Source organism: Uloborus diversus, unplaced genomic scaffold, assembly GCF_026930045.1.
Source record: "Uloborus diversus isolate 005 unplaced genomic scaffold, Udiv.v.3.1 scaffold_11, whole genome shotgun sequence".
Lineage (NCBI taxonomy): Eukaryota > Metazoa > Arthropoda > Arachnida > Araneae > Uloboridae > Uloborus > Uloborus diversus.
Window position 1 is genome coordinate 1,489,202 of NW_026557765.1, and position 20,966 is coordinate 1,510,167.

General features: G+C 31.3%; 1 protein-coding gene across 1 annotated transcript; it reads left to right on the forward strand.

Moving 5' to 3' along the window:
• The first annotated feature begins 114 nt into the window (after positions 1-114).
• On the forward strand, positions 115-16,399 carry LOC129232135 (zinc finger protein 239-like). Its single transcript, XM_054866376.1, has 2 exons — positions 115-364; positions 15,112-16,399. The coding sequence occupies exon 2, from the start codon at positions 15,168-15,170 to the stop codon at positions 16,230-16,232; it is 1,065 nt and encodes a 354-aa protein (XP_054722351.1). The 5' UTR covers positions 115-364; positions 15,112-15,167; the 3' UTR covers positions 16,233-16,399.
• The last annotated feature ends 4,567 nt before the right edge of the window (positions 16,400-20,966 follow it).

Sequence of the window (20,966 nt, forward strand, 5' to 3'; positions counted from 1 at the left end):
TTTGAATGTCATCCATTACCTTTTTTCTAAAGTAATAAAACATGTAAAAAATATTTTTTCCCCCTTTGCTTTTTTGTCAACGCCTCCCCTCATCAGTGATTTTCAAGTTTTCGGTGTGATGTGTTCAAGTCTTGATTAGGATTTTTTTGTGTGTTATTTTCAGCTAATGGAATCTATAAATGTAATAAATTACTTCTGCTTTCATTTTAGATAATAGTTATAGCCAATATTTTAAATTACGGAGCTAGAATTTTGTCTCGTGGTACGTGCGTAGCATTTTATCTGACCGGCAGCCATACTTTCGTCTTCAATAATGGTGCCACTTTCATTGCAAAGTTTCTGAAGAAAATTCCGTTGCCCATCCGTAAGTTACAATCTTATTTAGTTTTACTGTAAATGTTTTGGTCAAAAGCTATTTCTTTGATTGAAAATTGAACCTTTATAATATTCAAATGAGAAGGGATGTTATTTTTTTACGTCGTGTGTTTAATACTTACTGCAATGTATCTGTGGAACAAATAAATGCATGAATCATTAGAGGATTTCTCAAATTTCGTATGGAAGCAACATGATTGAAAATTTGTTTCGCAGAGATGTTTGTTTGTTTTTTCTCTTAATTTTTTGCATAATTGAATTCGATGCCGATACGTTCGGTCGATTAGGATCAATTAGAAATTCATCTATTTTTGAGTATTTGTGATAATAACATTTTTTATAGAAAAACTACAAGTATTTAAAAAAGAGATTTTTGTTTTTACTTTATTGATGGATTGAGAACTGCCGGAGAAATTAAATAATCAGCTGATGAATCGGACATAATTGGCTTAAGTTTCACTTAATTAATGTTTGGTCTTTCATTTCAAATTTAGAAATGTGATACATTTTATGTTCATTTGATATGTATATTTATTTAGCTTTTAAAATAAAAATGAGTTACTAAAATAATGTTCTTGTAATGCGAGTTATTTATCATTTCATTTGTTCTTGAGTTTTTTTTTTTTTTCTCCAAAGAAAAGCTCTTGTTTTTCCGAGAAATAAATTCCATTCAAACACGAACGATTTCGATTGGAATGAAACTTTTTCTCATAATGTTTTGATTTTTTTATTTCAAGTTTCAAAATTTTGATGAAAAAATTTGACTCTAGATAAGAAATTAAACATCATGAGGGGGGGGGGGGGACTGTTAATGTATCAACAGCAAATCTGCAATAACACCGAATTATATGCTTGAATTTGTTGTTTTGTTGACAGGTTATGTAATTGTAATTTGCTTATAAAAGTTGAAATGCTGGGAAATGCCTTTTTGTGTTTGACAGAGAGCAGGAAGTTTTTTTTCTTTTTATAACTGCATTTTGGTTTTAATACACGTGCTCTCCAGAAAAGGGTCTTAGCACTGCACAGACTGCAGCACTTTTTTTTTTGCGGGAGGAGGGGGGATACTTTTCTCTTGAAAGCACCCATGGTTTAAATAACCATAATGACTCTGGTAACAAAAGTCCAAATTTTGGAGTTATGTCATAGAAACAAAACTAAAATCTATTCTGTTGATCAAAAGAACATAAATACATTGAAGGTAAGTTAACATCACTGCACCAGAAGTTGCGCCAATAAAGGGTAATCATTTGCCACATTTGTTTGCAGGCACACGGTTATCTTTTGACAACAAGAGAAAAAAAAAACTCCAAATCTGTAGCTCTAGTGATGTTTATATGTAAGTACCACATTAAATTACTTCAGAGATTGCCTATAAATGATGATACACTTTTTTTTTCAACAGATTTAACCCCACTTCATCTGTGTCATTCTTAGTCATGTAAAATACCCGGGTATTTATAAGGGTAAATACCAAAAATGGATATTTAATTTTCAGTGAAATTTATACTCAGAATACAAGTATTGATTTAAATATCAACCCTTTTGAGTAATAATCTATATTTGCTAATTTTAGACAATGAGAACAATTTTGGAGTAATGAATGTTGAGGTTTGTTTTAAATTGATAAAGGGTGGGATAGTGGAAAACAAAGATAAAGATAGCGTCAATTACAGGGAAAATTGTTGTACTAATTCAAAAATCCTGTTTAATAATTCCTAAAACCAAATTTGTAATGAAAAAAAAAATAGGAAAATAGCTTTCTAATTCCAAATGTTTATAGTTATTTTTTTTGGAAATTGCAAATAGTTATTTTTTTGGAAATGAAAAAAAAAAAAATTATGAGGTTTTCATTTTAAAAGAAATGTATCGTGTAAGATACTTTCAACAGCTACATTGCACAACATCTGTTTTCTTTTAATTAAACTAAATCAGAAAATATATATAATGCAACCATTCCGGAGAACTATCACTAACAAGTTGCTTAGGTTTTTGAACAATAATCTGAATGAGATTAAAATACTTCAGAGTCAGACTGAATTTGACTCACTATCTGAATTGCACAAATTATCTGATCTATATAAGACCTTCTTCACTTGAGAGTGATTATTATATTTTCTTGTGTCGTAGGATGGACCAACCAGTTGATGAACATTTACGCACTATTTCATGAAAAAAAATTGTAGTATTTAGCACATGAGTAAAAACATTTTGACTGAAATGTATAATTTTTAAATTAAAAAAAAAATGTGAGAATTAGGGACATTCTGTGCCTTTTTTTTTTTTGGTTGGGGGATGGTGGCATGATAACATAAAAAGTCTAGTAACCAAGGGAATCAACACCCTCAAACAGTGGACAAGCATAGCACTCAATTATATCCCTTTCTGGAAATGTAAAAATATTTTTTAAATCTTGAAATTTATTATTGACTCACTTATATTTTTCCAACTAGCATGTAGTAGATAAAGAGTCTTTGATTCACAACTTGATTTTTACTAATCTCAATTACTCAATAAAATTTTCCAATAAAATTTTTTGTACATTCAACTTTTTTTTTTTTTTTTTTTACCAAATACCCAATTTTTGGCTTTTTATTTACCCAGGCTTCGGGGAAAATACCAAAAAAAAATAATAATAAAATCCTACCCCTTAGAGCAGGAATTATAGATGGAGGGAGCAAGTCTAATCATTGGCTTAGCGAAAGCTTGGGCAACGCTGAAATCACATGACTGATCAACTACAAATGGCTGACACGTTTTGCGTGAAACTAGCGAAAGAAACATGATTTTATTCCAATGCTTCGCTTTAAAATCTGTCACATGACTTGGTGTCTTTGTTTCACGAATGAAAATCTGCACTCCCTCAATTTTATCTCCCCTTGATGACCTACCCACTGGGCAATTTACCGATCCACATCACTAGTCACACTTCGCCTTCTTACTTCTCTTTGCCACATGTCAGGTTTTCAAAAGCATTATTTTTCTTTAAAAAATGTAATGTCAAACTTCTTGCTACCCTCTCCCTTTGTCAGAATTTTGCAAACCTCTGGTTCCCTTAAAAGTGTGAGGTCATTTGCGGATGTGGCTTTTACTACAGGGTTCGTACGCTCCTTACAAACTCCTTATAAACTCCTGCTTTTTAAGAAAAGAAAATAAGGGCCCTTAAAACTCCTGACTTTTGCTATTATCTCCCTTACAAACTCCTATATTTTTTTTTATTCTACATGGCCTTAAAGATGTTTTTCTATCGCCAATCCGATAGGAGTGATTACGTAGTACCTAATTTTACCAAAATTCCGCTATTTATTCGTCTGCTAATACCGGAAATCCGATTTTTTCGTTAGACAAATTTCTTCCCCACATCCGAATTTTTTTTTCAAATTTATGACGATTATGTAGATAGTTATTTGTAAAATAACATCTTGTAGATTTGTTAAAGTACCATTCTAAAGTTTTTTTTTTTTTTTTGCTTCTATAAATTCCTTTTATGTACCCCCCCCCCCCCCCTTGCATTTGAATTTGATACCGGGGCGGCTCACGTCAAAGAAAATGCAGTAAATGCATATTTTACTATAATTTTAATATGTTTGTGCGTTCAATGTTTTTGTATGAAAACAAAAATAAATAATATTAGAGTTGTACATATTTTTTCTGAAATAAGTTTTTAAAAAATACCTCTTAAAACAGGTAACTAGTCCTTAAAAAATAAAATGAACTCCTGCGAAACTCCTTAAAAACTCCTTACTTTTGATTTTCCAAGTTGAGTATGAACCCTGTAACTAGAGCTTGCACGATAGTACCTGTGGTCACTTTTGAGTTTCATTCAGGGTTGATAAAAATCATTAAAAAAAAAAAAATAATAAAAAAAATCACATTTTTTTTATTTAAATAGAATTTTTTTAGTTTTAAGATTAATTAAGTATGTTTAATTACTAACAAATTAAATTGTTCAAGTGACATGTCTAAATCAGATTCTTATTTTATATATAAATTGAAAAATACATAAAACTAAAAAATATAAAAAAGAGTAGTTTAATTACATCTGGCAACCATGCACTGCAGGTGCATATCTGAGTTTGACAAAAACTTGCTTCAATTATAAAGTCCCATATCCAGATGAATTTATTTCCTGGACATCTTTTAACAATCAAATTAAAAAATATTTGCCTTTTCTATTTAAAAAATTATAAAATAAATTTTAAAATAATATAGAATTATATTAACTGCAGAAAAAAAGAATAAAAAAAACATTAGAACATTGAATTATTTTCTTCAAATAATGCTTTTTATTAGGACTGGTCGATATCATAATTTTAATACCGTGATATATCGCTCACCAAATATCGATATTTTCGATATATCAATATATTCTTGGGGGGGGGGGGGGGCAAAGGATCGAAAAACAACAAAAAACATTTTTAAATATAATATTATTTCTCTAATTCAAAACTTTCCTGGAGAGGGGGGGGGGGGGCGTGCTCAATGGTATAGCGCAATGCATGACAAAAGTGCTTTGCAACGAAAAAGTTTTAAATATTCGATTCAATATTTTGTTTAAATCTTTCAATTTGAGCAGTCTCAATAATTTGAATGTACTTTGAACTATATTTCGTGTTGATGTCTTAAATAGTTTGTTTTTAGTCATTTAATAGCTTTTGCTTTAAGACTTTTTAGTTTTTAGTTGAGTAAGATTAAGTAAAATACTAATAATAAATCTTTAAAGAATGCAGCTATAAATGCACTGCAATTTGATATAAAACTTAAATATTTTCAGGGGGGAAAATTAAAATTAAAAAATTTATTTATTTATTCAATAATTATTATTATTATTATTTTTTTTTTTTTGAAAAAATCTGAATATTATCAAAATTAATGCAGTAAATTTTTAAATAAATTATAAGACATTTTTTTTATTTCAATGAAATTTTTCATAATTTTTAAAATCCACGAATTATGTATATTATTCATTTATGTCACATTAGTAAATAAAAAAAATGCTTAAAAATTGTACTTACTTTTTATCTTCATCCGACGGTCTTAGGTAAACCATCCAATAAATGTCATCAATCGACAGCTCAGCTTTTTCAATCGTACTTGGTACTTGTTACTCTTCCCAAAAATGCGTAGAACTTTCACAAAGAACATATACCCTTGAATGGTAGAACTGAATTCCATCTTCGTTAATGCGTACAACTTTCACAAAAAACACCATGTCCACGCATTAACAGTAAATGTCTGGCGAGAAGAGTTCAGTTTCAGGGCTGCCCGTGATAACGCTTTAAAATTGGATTACCATGTTATGATCAGAATAATATCAAAGATAAAGCTACTATTTTCATTCAGTTATGAGTTGCGCTCTTTTTGATACGACAGCTCGGATGGAAAATGATTGATCTGGCAGCGTATGTTATTTAATCTCATTGGTTTTTTTTTCGTTTTTCATTGCTTTTTTAATACAAACATTTCTGTTCAGTATATTTCGCAAACCTTTTATTCAGCGTAATATCAATGGTTTACGTTTAATTAGAAATATGAACCGTGTTGATACCTCCATTGGTTAATTTTTAATTGTTGCATTAAGATGCTTTTTTAACCAACACGCATTCACTTTTCAGGCCCCACGAGAGGGCATATCAGCCTTGTCAGAAACTAGGGGCGCGGGTCCTTAGAAGGGCCCCGCTCTTGAAAACTTTTTAGGGGGATGGGATCTGGAGACCAATCTGACAATGGGTTCACCTTGACCTTCAGCGGCCCTGTTGTTAATTTTCCCTTGTACTATAGTTAAAAATAAAATAACTGATTGAAGAATGCAGTTAATTTCTTGAAATTTCAAGCCCTCATCCATCATACAGAACTATAAAAAGTTATTATTTTTGAGTCAGTATTTCAATTTCTCCGTAATTATGTCCCGTATTTCTGTTTCAACCGATATATCGGATGGATAGAAATCTAAATATCGTTACCGTGGTAATAGTTATATATCGATATATGACGATATATTGGTATATCGCCCAGTCTTACTTTTTATTAATTTTTATTTAAAATTATTTTTTAAAGAATCATCAAATAACATCCATGATTTAAAAAAAAATTTCTTCTTGCCTTTTAAACCTTTAATGCAATTCACCAAGAACAAAAATCAGGCTTTTTCCCCCCTCAAATTCTTGTCCTATCAATATGCATATTTTACTTTTTAACACTGTTTTGACTTACTGAATGTTGAAGAGGATTGAATGACGAGCTCACTTTTAAATGAATCCTTTAATAGCTTAACTCCTTACAGATGAATCCCTCCTAATTCCAAACACAAACGTCTTAGTTCATATCCTTTGCAATTTTTCTTTTCAATTTTATTGACATCATGATTTTTTTTTATTTTTCTTTGGTTTCAATTTACTTTATTTAATAACTATATGAACTGTTCTATTTTCTTTTGGTAAGGTTGTTTATAATTAATATTTGCTTTTTTATTGGGTTTTTTCTATTAAAAATACTCTGAACTTTATACACATTTTAAGTTCATTGTTTTGAACTTAAAAATTCATTTCTTAAAAATCATGATTTAAATCAATGATTTTTTAAAAAATATCAATTGATTTATCAGAGGTCTGGCAAGAGGATATTTGGGTCCGTTAACGGACCCTTCACAAAAATCCGATCAACCAAAACGGACCTTTCACAAAATCCCGATCAAACAAAACGGACCTTTCACAAAATCCTGATCAAACAAAACGGACCCTTCACATAATTCTGATAAACAAGATCGGATCTGTCACAAATTGTTTATTGAAAGAGCAAATCTGAAAGCAAAATAACGCATATTTCTGTGTATAAACCGATAATTTTTGGAACCTCTTTTTAAGTCAAATTAGAGGAATCAGCTTATACAAAGTCGGCTAATTTTGAAAAAAAAAAAAAATTGGCACTCTTGCGATGCTCCTGCAAGCGATAAATAATTGCTACTGCCAAATAAATATAATGGTTGTTTGTTTTATCACAGCCAATTAGCAGCGGTGTTGTAAACTTTTCTGAAAAGGCATTGGTAAGCACTTTTCTCCGCTCATGATTTATGATTTAATAAACAATAATAATATATATCTGCGAAATGAACTTAGAACTGCAAAGGAATAGTAAGGATGAGGAAAAAATATGATCGCTTCAGATAGGGTTACCAACTTCAAAATTATCACCACTTAGCGTCTGGCGTTGAACCTTTATAATGACTTGATTAGAAAATATTCTCATCATTTTGCCAGCTTGTCAATATTTGCGTTTTTAGGATGGGGTGCGATGTTTAACTGTTATTTTGGGAGAACATTATAAGGGTTTGATTTTTCGATGCTAAGAAGGATGATTAACTTTAAATAAACTCTTTTACCTACCGTTTTTTGTTTCTTTAGATGTCTACATTTTGAAAAATGCAATATTTTAACATCCGATATGAGAATCATATTTTGCTCTTTTTTCAAGCTAACTTCGCTTTATTAGGATTCAAATAAATGAAAAGTCTCTTTATTTCTGTTAGAACTCTCATTTCAAGTTTTTAAAGCAAAATTCCATTTTCTGTTATGATTCAAAAATTAAAATGCTGAATAGATGGTTTATTTTATTTTTTGGGTCAACTGTGTCCACAGATATTAATGACTAGCCGCCTGCGGCGACCAGCTGGTTCGCCTTCTTACGCCATTCACCTCTCTATGCAAGCAGCCACCTACGGCGGCTGCTTGGCTAACTTGTCATTTACCATTTTAATTCAAGTTTGCCGCCTTTGGCGGCTGTTTAAATAAATTTGGCAGCAGTCTTAATCAATCCATCTCTATCTTTTTTGTTCCATTCACATTTTTACGCCAAGATTGACGCCTTCGGCGGCTATCTACCTTTACGATCTATCTCTAAAATTTCTTATCCATCTCTATTTATTTTAACCCCCCAGCTCATTTTCTAATAAAAACAAAGATCACTCAAAAAACCGCTTTTTTATTTAAGTAGAGCAAAAAAAAAAAGTTACCGCCAAAATCCCCCGTACTGTGCCAAAAGTAACAAAGTAAACTAAGTGACAAAGATAAAAAAAATCTCGCTGTTTTTAGTGACTTAAATGCGCACAACTATGAAATGTAACGTAATATAGATACAACAAAACGTCCAGCTTGGGGGGGGGGGGGGGAGAGAATGAAAAAAGAAATAAATGAAATCCCTAAATAAAACAAAAAAAAGGAAAGAAAAAAAGCAAGCGCTGCCGGAAAAACACGTGTTCATCACGTCATAAAATTAGAAGTAAGCTATATAGTGAAAAAAAAAGATTAACATTGTTTGCGATTAAGATTCCGTCGTAAATATCGAATCGAAATCCAAGTAGTGACGTCAGAGCCATAGATGATTGAAGAACGCTTTTTTCGACTGATGCGTGGAAAGACATGATGTGTTCAGCATTGAAAAAATTGTTTAAAAAAAACTATTGCGTATTTTTAAGAACTTTCTTCTTCTGAAGAGGGCGAAATGTTTTTACTATTACCAACTTAAATTTTAGAAATGAGGCTTTGATACTTCTCGCAGGATGATATTAGAAAAATATAAAAGCCAGAAAAAAATGCTAAATAAAGGTTTTTTCAAAAATTTATAAAAAATACAAAAATTGCTCTATTTTCAAAATTTTTTTGTTCATCATATTTAAAATTTAATTTTCGACCCTATAGTACAAAAAATATTTGTCTGGCGCGATTGGTACGGGGTCTGTGAGGTTAATAGTACTAAAAAGTGCTAAAAATCACATAAAACATTAAATAACTTTTTTCTAATTAAAATATCAAAAATCGAAGCCCGAGGTGCACAACTTCAGTAAAAACTACACCTGTATACCAAATTTCATCTTTCTAGGCCTTACCGTTTTCCCGGGATGCGTGCCACACACACACACAAACATCTTATTTTATTATATGTATAGATATGTTTATCATAGGACTCTAAAATGCAATTGTAAAATAATTTTATCAAAAACATTTCTTTTACAAGCCGTTTTTATACTTTTGATTCCTTCACTTTGAGAATTGCGATCTCTTTGTATCCGCTATGGGAATCCGATTTTACGAAATTTTGATTATTACGCTTTGTTAAGAGGTAAACAATTGAAATATCTTTTTATTTTTGTTAAAATCACGGAATTTATAAGTTTTAAACGAAATTCTGTGCTTTTTAAGAGTGTCTTGGGTCAAAAAGGTGAATGCTGAACCCTATTCTGATTTTTATTTTATTTATTCATATTTTTGTTACAATTATTTTAGGTACTGTACAGAAATATATCTAGTATAATTTAACAATGTAGAATGGTAGATAAATATTGATTCTTGAAAGAGCGATGCCCCCCCCCCCCCCCCGCCAAATATCAGAAAAAAATTCCAGAATGATTTTCTTGACGTAGAAGAGGAAAACACTCAACTTTAAGTTTAATTGATGCCGTTTGTGCCATCTCTAAATTCTAAAATTTTGTTTTGACAAAAAAAAAATTTTTTTTTGCAAATTTTTTTGATTTTTCACAAAATTAATTCATTTTTCACAAAATTATTTGATTTTTCACAAAAAACGGACTCTGTGAAAAATCCTGGACAGACCCCTGTTTATATCATGATTTAAATCGGGTATGTAAATTGCTCAACCCTGGTTTCATTATAAACACGGAACATCAAACAGTGTTGAGTGTTGTGAAGTGTCAGTTAAATATATATTTTCTCTGTAATAACATAAGTGCAAAAATAAACAATGGTTCGGTTCAACTCGAAGATTGAAGGCAAGGCAAGTATATTCAGTAAGTTACCGCCCTATAGCCAGGGCTAAGGCAGAAATACAAATTTGTTTTGGTCACTCGTCTGGTCAGTGCTAATTCTGTATTAGCCACCAGTTTGTTTGGCACTTTAGGCTTCCTTAAGAGGTTTTCCACCTCCAGCCCAGTCACTCTATGCCGGGCTGATGAGTGCTAATAAGCTCGAAACTGCAGTCCTCGGTTGGAATTGACCGAGCTGGCGGTGTATTTCATGTATTTCTGCTTTAGCCCTGGCTATAGGGCGGTAACTTACTGAACAGTAAAATTTATTTCATGCAAAGTAACTAGCAAAGCTTTATAGATAAATTACAGATTTAATAAATTTTGAAACTTATATTTTTTAAGGTAATGCAAGTAGAGTAGGCATAAAATTGCGCTTATACCTGCACACTTTTTGCATCCGCGATAGACAATGCAGTCAGAGCAAGAAAAGAGAATATATAAAATTATGAAAACGGAAAATGTCCATGTAACCCAGTGCTCTTATAAAAAAAAATATAATGCCAAATTTTCATCGTTCAAAGAACTTTTTTATCCCAATCTAGTAAAAGAAGTCTCGTGTATGGATGGTGGAAGAATGAATAAACATTAATTTTTTGGCATTCTTGATCATTAATATATGTTAAAAGAGTTTTCATTTAAGTTTGTACTGAGGCTTTAATTAAACTTTTTTTTCTTTGATAAAAAAATTGTATTCCTAAATGCATTAAACCAGGAGGAATAATGTCTACAATGGAAAGCATAATGATTTTCTTAAAACCTACTTGTCCTGTTTCTGCAGGGTGTTCCGTTTTAACCTGCAAGACTTTTATTTTTGCAACCGTTAGTACTAGAAGTATATTTCCAATTGCAAAAATGTTCAAACTCAGATTCAGAGTTAAGATATTGAAAGTTAGAAGGAAAAAATAAAAATGGGTCAAAAAATATGAAATTTAACTTTTTATATGGGCCCTAGGTCCCCAAACTAATGTTTAGAGAAATAATCTCCATTGAAAACTATTACTGACACAAAAAACTTGACATTTGTGCGACCAAAACTCAAGGAGATATTAGAGTTAAAAGCTTTTAGGGACCATACAGACTCATTTCAGAAGAATGAGATTGTCGAAGTAAAAAAACAAGGTATTTTATATTTTTCATTACTATTCAAAAATAAATGCAAATGTTATGCCGTGATACACAAAACCTCGAAAAATTTCAAAAACCAGTCTATGCACACATATAGTTTAAACACTTGTTAACTGCTATATTTTCCCCAAAAAGTTATTAACGGCAAGTGAAAAGTGGTGTAAGTCACAAAACGCTACATTTCATATCTCGGTGAATATTGGTAGTACTAATTTCAAACTTTTTAAGCTGGAATTATTTTTCAATAGAGATAATTTCCCTAAACATAAGTTAGGGGACCTGGGGCCCGTATAAAAAGTTAAATTTCGTATTTTTTGACTAATTTTTATTTTTACTTCAAACTTTCAATAACTTAACTCTGCATCAGATTTTGAACATTTTTGCAATTGGAAGTATACATCTAGGCTGCCGTGCTAAGCACAGATGTGATATCTGCAGTAGAGCTGAAAATGAGAAATTGATGATTAAAGTTTTCCAACTCGTTTCTTTGATTTATGACTTAATTAAATGCTCAACCTGCGGTAGTTGTTTTGTTAATAACTTATCTAAAAACCGTAAGAGAGTGTTTTTGTAAAAATCTTAATTTAAAATTAATAAATGTAATTACGACAAATTTTCTTTTCAAAACCTTTTCATATACTAAGCTATTTTCACTGTAAGTGACAATTACTAAGCATTTTTAGGGGTGTCTGCACAGATACGACAAAAAATATCTTAGTAAAACGTGCTCAATGTATCATTAAATAATACTGAAAACATCTGCTTTCTTTGGACTTAGCTGTTTCACTTTATTTTGTTAATACAAATCTGACAGAATCTACCTTCTGAAAGATACCATTTTCAAAACTCAAGACAGTTAAAACTGTAATCCGTAACAATTTTCTGTTTTTTATATTTAAAGAATGTGTTTTTTATAATGTTTTATTTTCTAGATTCATTTTTACCGAGCATGAAGATAATTTTGACAGCAGACGATACTTAAATAAAAATATTACTGCCCGTAGAATGAAATGCATTTTTTTTTGCATGAAAGAATTAGATATAAATATTTTACATGCATTTCATTTTTAGAAATTGCATTTTAAATAATCATTTAAATAGAAAAAACTGAATATTTACTTTAACAATTATGCAAAGTTATACAGTAGAAGACCGTTATAATGCACACCTTGGGACCAGAGCTTTGGCGTTATACAGGTTTTGGCGTTATATAGGTCACTTCACAAATCTTGAAACTAATATTCAGAATATATCTTTTTATTAGCTCTGCAATGTGAGTATTAAAGCACTAATTATACAATTAATCATTCACAAATAAAAATTTTCATAATCAAAAGAAAGTGACTGCACTTCTGATAGCTTGATGGTTTGCATAACAGCTGCATTTTCAAAAGCCACTTGGCATTTTCTTTTTACTGTGAATACTAGAGACGTACCGAGTAGCACTTTGGCCGAGTACCGAGTACTCGGCCTTTCAATACTTGGCTAGTTACCGAGTACTCGGCCGAGTTACCAAGTTCCAATTATGTTTTAAGAAGAACCACCAGCACACATGTGATGAATTTTGAACTTATTGGAATAGTTGTATAGACCTCCATGTCCATATAATAGTTTTTAAAACTAAATTCCTGCTGAAATTTAATTATGCATTATTTAAAAAATTTTGTTTATATGTATATATATATATATATATATATTTTGACAAAAATTTTACAAAAAAATTATTTTTAAAATTAAAAATAAATATAAAAGGCATGATTAATCAAGTTGGAATTAAAACAAATTATACCAATCTATTATAGTTCTTGTCCGCCAAAAAGTAAATAATTTTTCAAAGCAAATAAAACAAATGTGCAGGAACACTGCAGACACGTATTTCTGCGTTGCAAGGGACGTCTTTTTCAGTGCATAAAATGTGAGCTAAAGAATGTAAAGACATTCGACAAAAGAATCCGACTTTTGTCGGATGCCTTTAAACAAGCTCACATTTTGTGCATTGAAAAAGGAATTCCTTGTAACGCCAAAACATGTGTCCGCAGTGTTCCTGCACTGTGCTTTAAATGTTGTTTTATTTCCTTTTATTTTTTAAGCAAAGGTATTTTTATATTTCGTATAACTAATTTTTGTTTGTAGCAAAAATCCATTTTTAATATAAAAATTCCATATCTTCTATACTTACTTTTTTGCACAATTTTTAATAAATAAGTTTTATTAACTTTGGGGACATTAAAATAAAGATTTATTCCATTGAAGCATTACAAACTTCATTATTCTCAAAATTTAAATTTAACTTGTAAATGATTGCAGAATATTATATGTGATTGCGCTTTTTTATAAATTTTAAGATCTGTCTTGGACAATATTCAATTTTTTGCAACTACTCGGTATTGGCCGAGTACCGCATACTCGGCAAATTGGCCGAGTAGGCTGAGTACTGAGTAGTTACTGAGTACTGGGTACGTCTCTAGTGAATCCTAATTCTCATTTAAAAGCTTTGTACTAAGATGGAAAGATGAAAAACTGTTAAAAAATTTAATTTGCCTAACAATTTTATGTTTGCAAGGCAAAACAGAGGGATTTTTAAACGTCAAAACCTATTGTTTACTTTTGAAAAGTTGTGCGGTTTATAGAGAATAGCGTTATATAGGTCAGAGTTATAAAGGTATTCTACTGTATTAGTTTTTATTATCAACCTGTATCAACTATTCAACGGTAAACTAATTTTAACATTCTGTGTTACAATAAACTGCTACATTATTAAATATGCTGCTTTACTAAGGTATAAAAGTCGTATCTACAAATTACTAAGGAAAAAAGTGGTAACTGCGCAGATACCACTTTAAAGGCTTAGTATTTGTCACTTAAGTTCAAATTGCCTTAGCAAACTCCGCAAACTGTGCAGTTACGACTTTTTCTTAAAGCTTGTTTTAATATTTCGCGTTCACAATCGCCAAAAAACTTGACATTTAGGTAAATTAAATTACTAACGACTACCTGGTGACAATAACTCAATTTTGATAAAATGTTCAGATACCACATCTGTGCTTAGCACTGCAGTAGGACTAACGGTTGGGAAAATAAAGGTGTTGCAGGTTAAAACGGAACACCCTGTATAATTGTTGTCACTGATACATTAGGTAAATTTATTACATGATTTGTAGCTTTTTTAAAAATCTTTAAACAAAATATGCGTTGATCTTTTGATTTTTAAAGTTGTGTATAATGTATATCAGACTTATGATTCATTTGTAGATACTGCAAAATACTTTCCATGTTTAAGAGTGCGTTAATTTTACTTTTTTTTTTTTATTTATAGTAGATAGCTATGATTATGAGGAAATTAATTTGCAAGTATTTATTCTTGGTTATTTGTAATTAATAATGTCTGAACTATCACAGTAAATTATTTCTTTGATTATTTATACCAAGACCCATTTATGTATTGTATTTTTCATAATAGTTAAAAGATTTTCAAATAATATTCTCCTATAGAAATCTCCTAGTATGAGCAAATGAAATTACAAGTTTTTGTTTACTCTTAATTATTTAATTAATTACGAAGAAATTTGGTACAAATATGAACATTAAACATCCCTTAACAATTAATTCATAAAATCTTCATGATTTTCCTAAAATAAAATTGTTTTTCTAAAAAATAGTTTTTTTGGGGGGGGAGGGAGGGTCAAAATAAAAGGATGCTTATACCGACCCTGATTTTACAGTACAGTGTACCCCCAACAGAACAAAAAATATTAAAATACCATTTCATGCTTTTTAATATTGTTTTTTTCTTTTAGGATTGTATAAATGTTTCCGTAAGGAATCCTAATATTCAAAAAAGAAAAAATTTGCCATGGATGTGGACCAGCTGACGTACGACATTCAACAAGAAAGACCGCATGGTTGTGAAATATGTGGTAAGAGATTCAAGAAAGGAAATCAGCTCAGGCAACATCTCATCATCCACAAACCCCTCGACAAACGTCCATACAGTTGTTACATCTGTGAGAAAACTTTTAACCGATCTCATCACCTGAAGCTTCACGTTATTGCTCACACTAAGCAGAGTCCGTACAGATGCGAGATATGCGGCCGGGGCTGCAACCAAATGAGCAATCTGAGAAGGCATCTGCAAACTCACGAGTCTGAAAGAAATTTTGCATGCGAATACTGCGGGAAGACGTATGTCGAAGAAACCGGTCTCCAGAGACACTTGTTGAAGCATACGCAGAGAAATGTCTATCAGTGTGATTCTTGTGATAAGACTTTTTACAAAGCCGCAAATCTGGAAAAGCATTCCTTGCTCCATAGCGGCGATAAGTCATTTTTGTGCCATTTATGTAATAAAGGCTTTGTGAGGGAGAGCAGCTTGAAGCAGCATCTGGCCACTCATGCAGACGAGGAACCACACAGCTGTGATGTCTGTGGCCGCCGTTTCAAGAGGCTGGGGAACTTCGAAAACCACCTGATTACGCATACCGGATACACTCCCCACGTCTGTGACATTTGTGGCAAGAAATTCTTGCAAATTGGAAGTTACAGGCGACACTTGAGAACGCATTCGGATGTTCTCAAAGGTGCTACTAAGATAAGTTTGGACAGGGGAGATTCAGATATGTATCTGTTGCACGAGGATGAGGAGGAGGAGGAAGATAGCCCTGAGATGCTGTCCCCAGACATCTCCATCAGAGAGTATGACGCCGATAGCATGATGTATAACAATGTCGAAGGCGATACGCTCATGATTGGCGAGCCCGACGATCAAGGTAACGTTACGGTTATTAGTTCTGCTTGTTCTATGGAAGATATTCAGAGTTTAAGCCAAGATGGGAAGGAGTATTATTTGATTGAAGTTAAGGATTGTTCTGCAGAAAATGAAGGAGCTGTTACAACAAAACCTTTTGTGCAGACTCTTTGAATTCTGTTTTGTTATTATGTTGAAAGTTTGTTTTGTTGCAATAAAATAACTTAAATATTGACATGTATTTAATTGTCACATTATATGTACATAAACATGCATGGAAAAATCAAAATGCAAACAATCTCAACTTGAGATTTTTTAAACTCAAATCTCTTTCAGCCTATTCCTAGAGATTTCAAAATTTTATTTCAAACAATGCAACATTTTTGAATGAAAGATAAAAAATGTATATCCTTAGTTTCTTTGACTGAATTGACTTTTAGCATTGCATTGTTTAAAACAATCTGCTCTTTTTATAAGAAGATTCAGCAGCTAAAAGTATTTGTATATGAAGAGAAGATGAAGGCCTCAAAAATCTCAGCTAATCTCTCTCAGCTTATTCCTACAAATTTCAAAATTTTACTTCAAACAATGCAACATTTTTGAATAAAAGATAAAAAATGTATATCCTTAGTTTCTTTGACTAAATTGACTTTCAGCATTGCGTTGTTTAAAACAATCTACTCTTTTTATAAGAAGATTCAGTTGCTAAAAGTATTTGTATATGAAGAGAAGAAGGGCTGAAAACTATTTTTAACAATATATTGGTTACTTTCAGCAGCAGAAAACAATTAATTCAATAAAACTAATGCAAATTCTAAAGAGTTTTCATTGAAAAATTTTACCAGTAGTACAGTAAACCCTGTTTAATCTGGACCCTATTAAACCAGGTAGCCATTTAGATGTACATGAATGAATTATGAATTTTTCTTTTATAAGTTGTATATTTCACTCTCTTGAATTAAAAGTACAATTTTTACTGTGTACTGTAGTTTATGTACCTTGATGTGATTTAGAGGTTAATTTGTTTAATTCGGATGACCTGGATCCTGCGTAGGTCTGGATTAATGAGGTTCTACCATAATAACATTAAAAAATATATATATAGTTATTTTTATACCAAATATTAAAATAATATCCAATTATTGCTCGAAAAATGGCTGAATACAATGTATGAACAAATCACATGTTTGGCACAAATTCAAAGTGAAAATTGCATTCATCCTGTCTCAAAATTATTTCCGATTGCTAATTTTCTCACATATCTTCAATAAGATGCTAATGTCATTGAGCATGTGTGCCCAACAATGTTAGATTTGTCAATGTTTTAAACATTTTATAAAAAATGCTATGCATGTTATGCTTTTTTTTAATTTTTTTTTTAAATATGGACTTAAATTATTGTGTTCGATAAAAATTAAAATTGTAAAAATAAACCAGTTTTAATTTAAGTTTCTGAAAAATGAATTAGTATGTATTAGAAAGATTATACTTTTGGGGGTAAAGGGAAAAATAAAATACAGAAGCAAAGTTTAATATTTATGAACTCGTGAAGTCATAATATTGATAATTCTTTCATTCATTTTGCATACTATGAGTGACTTGATCGATCGGCTGAGCTGAAATATTAAGTGAAATGAAATAAAAATATCTTCTTTCTTTTTTGCCAAGTGTGTTAAAGGTAGAAATAAAAAAAAAATTCCATATTTTAAACAAATTTAATTATAGAATCATCACATGATATATATTACAATAGTCCTGTTTTATAGCTAGAGAACAGAAACAAAACATTTTGTGCATAAGAAACAAATCAGCATAGAATTCTATGTACAACACATCATAAAAAATATACGTATCATTCAACTATGATAACTTTAACTAGAATTTTTAGGAACATGTATTACAACGATGAGGGATTCTCTTCCTTGAAATTTAGAATTGAACATCTTGCTAAAAGTTTAGTCAAGCTGTGTTAAGTTTTGCAATGTAACAATTTTATTGTTACGTTTTAAGCAAAACAAAGGGGAAGAGATCTACATGCATGTTTTGTTTATAAATATACTTAAAAACAAACAGATAATGTATTTTATAGTTGCTTGAATTGTATATACAAAGAAATAATATTGAAAGACTTGGTTACAGCTGAAAATTAAACAGGAATCTCTTGATGCTTTACTATAGATACAAATGCTCGCTTACAGCCTTTGTAACAAAGTTAATGTGTCTTGATAACTATAAAATGATACCAACTTGATTAGTAATTATACTTTTATTGCAACAGTAAAATTTTGGTATCAGTGTTGCAGATGACCTACCGTGCTAGTTAGTGAATCATTTTATAAACAGGGTCATGAAAATGCTTTATAAAGTAAAAATTGATTCCAATGCTGCCAGCAATGAACAGACTGACAAATAATGTAGATTACCTGCTACATTAACACCAAAATTTCTTCACTGCCTACCACTCACTTTATTGTCAAAATCCTCGCATTTTACCCAGCTTTGTTGAAATCTCTTATTTCAGACAAATGGAAAAAATTAACGAATGTATCCAGAGAAATATACAGGTCACTGAAAGAGTATTTACAAGTATATCCTCCTCAAATCAGATGGAGAAACTATCATGTTGCATTGTGGGCATAACTTTTTAACTCCCTGCAAAAAAAAAAGAATCAGATGAAAGAAAAAGCACTCCATGTACATATACAATAAAACCTCTTTGAGCGGCCACCTCACCATTCAGTGAATATTTCATCATTTAGAGGGGTATTTAGATGGGGTTTTGCTACAATTACAAGATCTATAATACAAAATGCAATGACGTTTCACTATTTTTCTAAGGGGAAAATAGTTTTTTTTTTACGACTTTTTATTTTGTGAATCAAGGATGACAACGTGTGGCATCTTAAGTTTTTATTCTTCAAGGAAACAATTTCAAGTTTGATTTTCAGTTCAAAATATAAATATCTAGAGCCACTTTTTTTTGTTATTATGTTCGACTTTTCCACATTTCTACTTTCTCCTAGGTGACTTGATTTGAAAGTTAAGCTTGCTAACGATTACAAAATGTATCAGAAAATTCCTCGTCAGGGTGAGACAGAAGTAGCTCCTAGAAAGGCACAAAAATTCATTTGTGCTCAAAACATTTGTAATGCACACTCATACTGGTTAGTTGATTTATATCAATCTCAAATTAATTTTAGTTTTGATTAAAAACATTGAGAAAAACTCTTATCTTCGGCAAATTTGTTAACGAAAAGACGTTTCTCAGATGGCACTGTAATTAGCTAAGCACTCCATTGCTTATGTTGAAGAGATTCGGTACAGGATCCACACTTTTTCATTAGTTGATGTTTTAACCTAGTGATTTATGAATGTAAGAGAAAAAATTGGTTTACTTCCCCTGTTGATCATTCCAACATCTGCCGGTGATGAGAACAGAAAATTTGACAAACTTTAAACGTGTTTTAAAATTTGAGGGATGATATAATGGTTAGATAAATATACAATTACTGCATGTGTTAACTGTTCTAATGCAAAAATTTGCCTGAGAGTTCTAAAAAAATCTGAACAATGAGCTATTTTGTCATGCTTTGGGAAATTTTCAAAAATGGCATTTAAGTCCATTTTTTAAGTCCATGCACTGAAATAGGAGTTTGGAAACTCCTATTTCAGTGCATAAATCCGTACCTCACAGCCAGATTAACATAAGTCACATAACTTCTACTTTACAGAAGAGAGGAAAAACATTTTCCTGGTGCATACAGAGAATGGAATGCACTCTTTTAGCAATGGTAAATAATTTAAAAGGAATTATTTTTTAGAATTACGTTCACATGGCTCAATGCAGAATAGGATTCTACATACAATGCACTAATGAACTGAAAATTGTAATTTTTGCACTTACGCTAGTCTGGCTCTGAGGTACGGAAATAAGGAATCATGTTTTTATTTTTTAACATAGGGTAACAGCACCAGTAACAGACAAGGGTCCAGTAACAGACAGTCATGACTTTGGATTTAAATAATAAGAATTTTGAGCGGGTAAAACTGATGTTTCTGTGGCTCTTAAATACGGTGCAACCACCTAGTGTTATCAGAGTGAATTTTGTGAGCCAGTTGGTATTTATAAGGCAGTGGTGAAAGCTTATAAACAGCCACCACAAGGTCAGCTGGTGTTTCATGTTCATTTGAATTAAATAAGGCATTAGTTCTGAAAATAAAGAACTTTCGCACATTTTGAAGAGAAAAAGGGAATTCTGTCCATTATCCATCTTTTCCTCATCCTGTCTGTTGCTGTGTATCCTCGGATTGTTCGGTGTCCGTTACTGGGGGGTCGGACCTTTTTCCGAAATTGAGCAAGTAGAAATAGAATTAACTAATTCAAAGGATCCAGAAGCAGCCAAATGTTAGATGAGATGTAGTTACATGAGAGAAAAACAGTTTCAGAAGTCCAGAAAATTGAGTTAACCTGAGAGCGATGTCTAAAGCATGTCTGTTACTGCTGCCGCTACCCTAATTGATATTGAATGAAACATACCATCGTCATCAACCAACATTCTTCACAGTAAACATGCCAGCAGGCTGTTGATACAACAGGCTTTGTGTAAGGTTCCTGAAAAAAGATTTTTCCTTCTATAGATTGCATACACTTCCATATCAAAAGCACAATACGAGTAAATATATTATAATTTTTTTGTGAAATGATATTTCAATAACCACCAGCATTCATTTTTATTTGAGAAAAAGTGTGCAGCAGATACAAGGCCGGATTTAAACTTAATGGGGCTCTAAGCAGGGTTCGCCGATATATATCATATCTATCACAATATATATCCGATATTTATTTTTTCAACTACGGTACCTTCAATATAAAAATTATATTAATCATAATAATATTATTCCTTTATT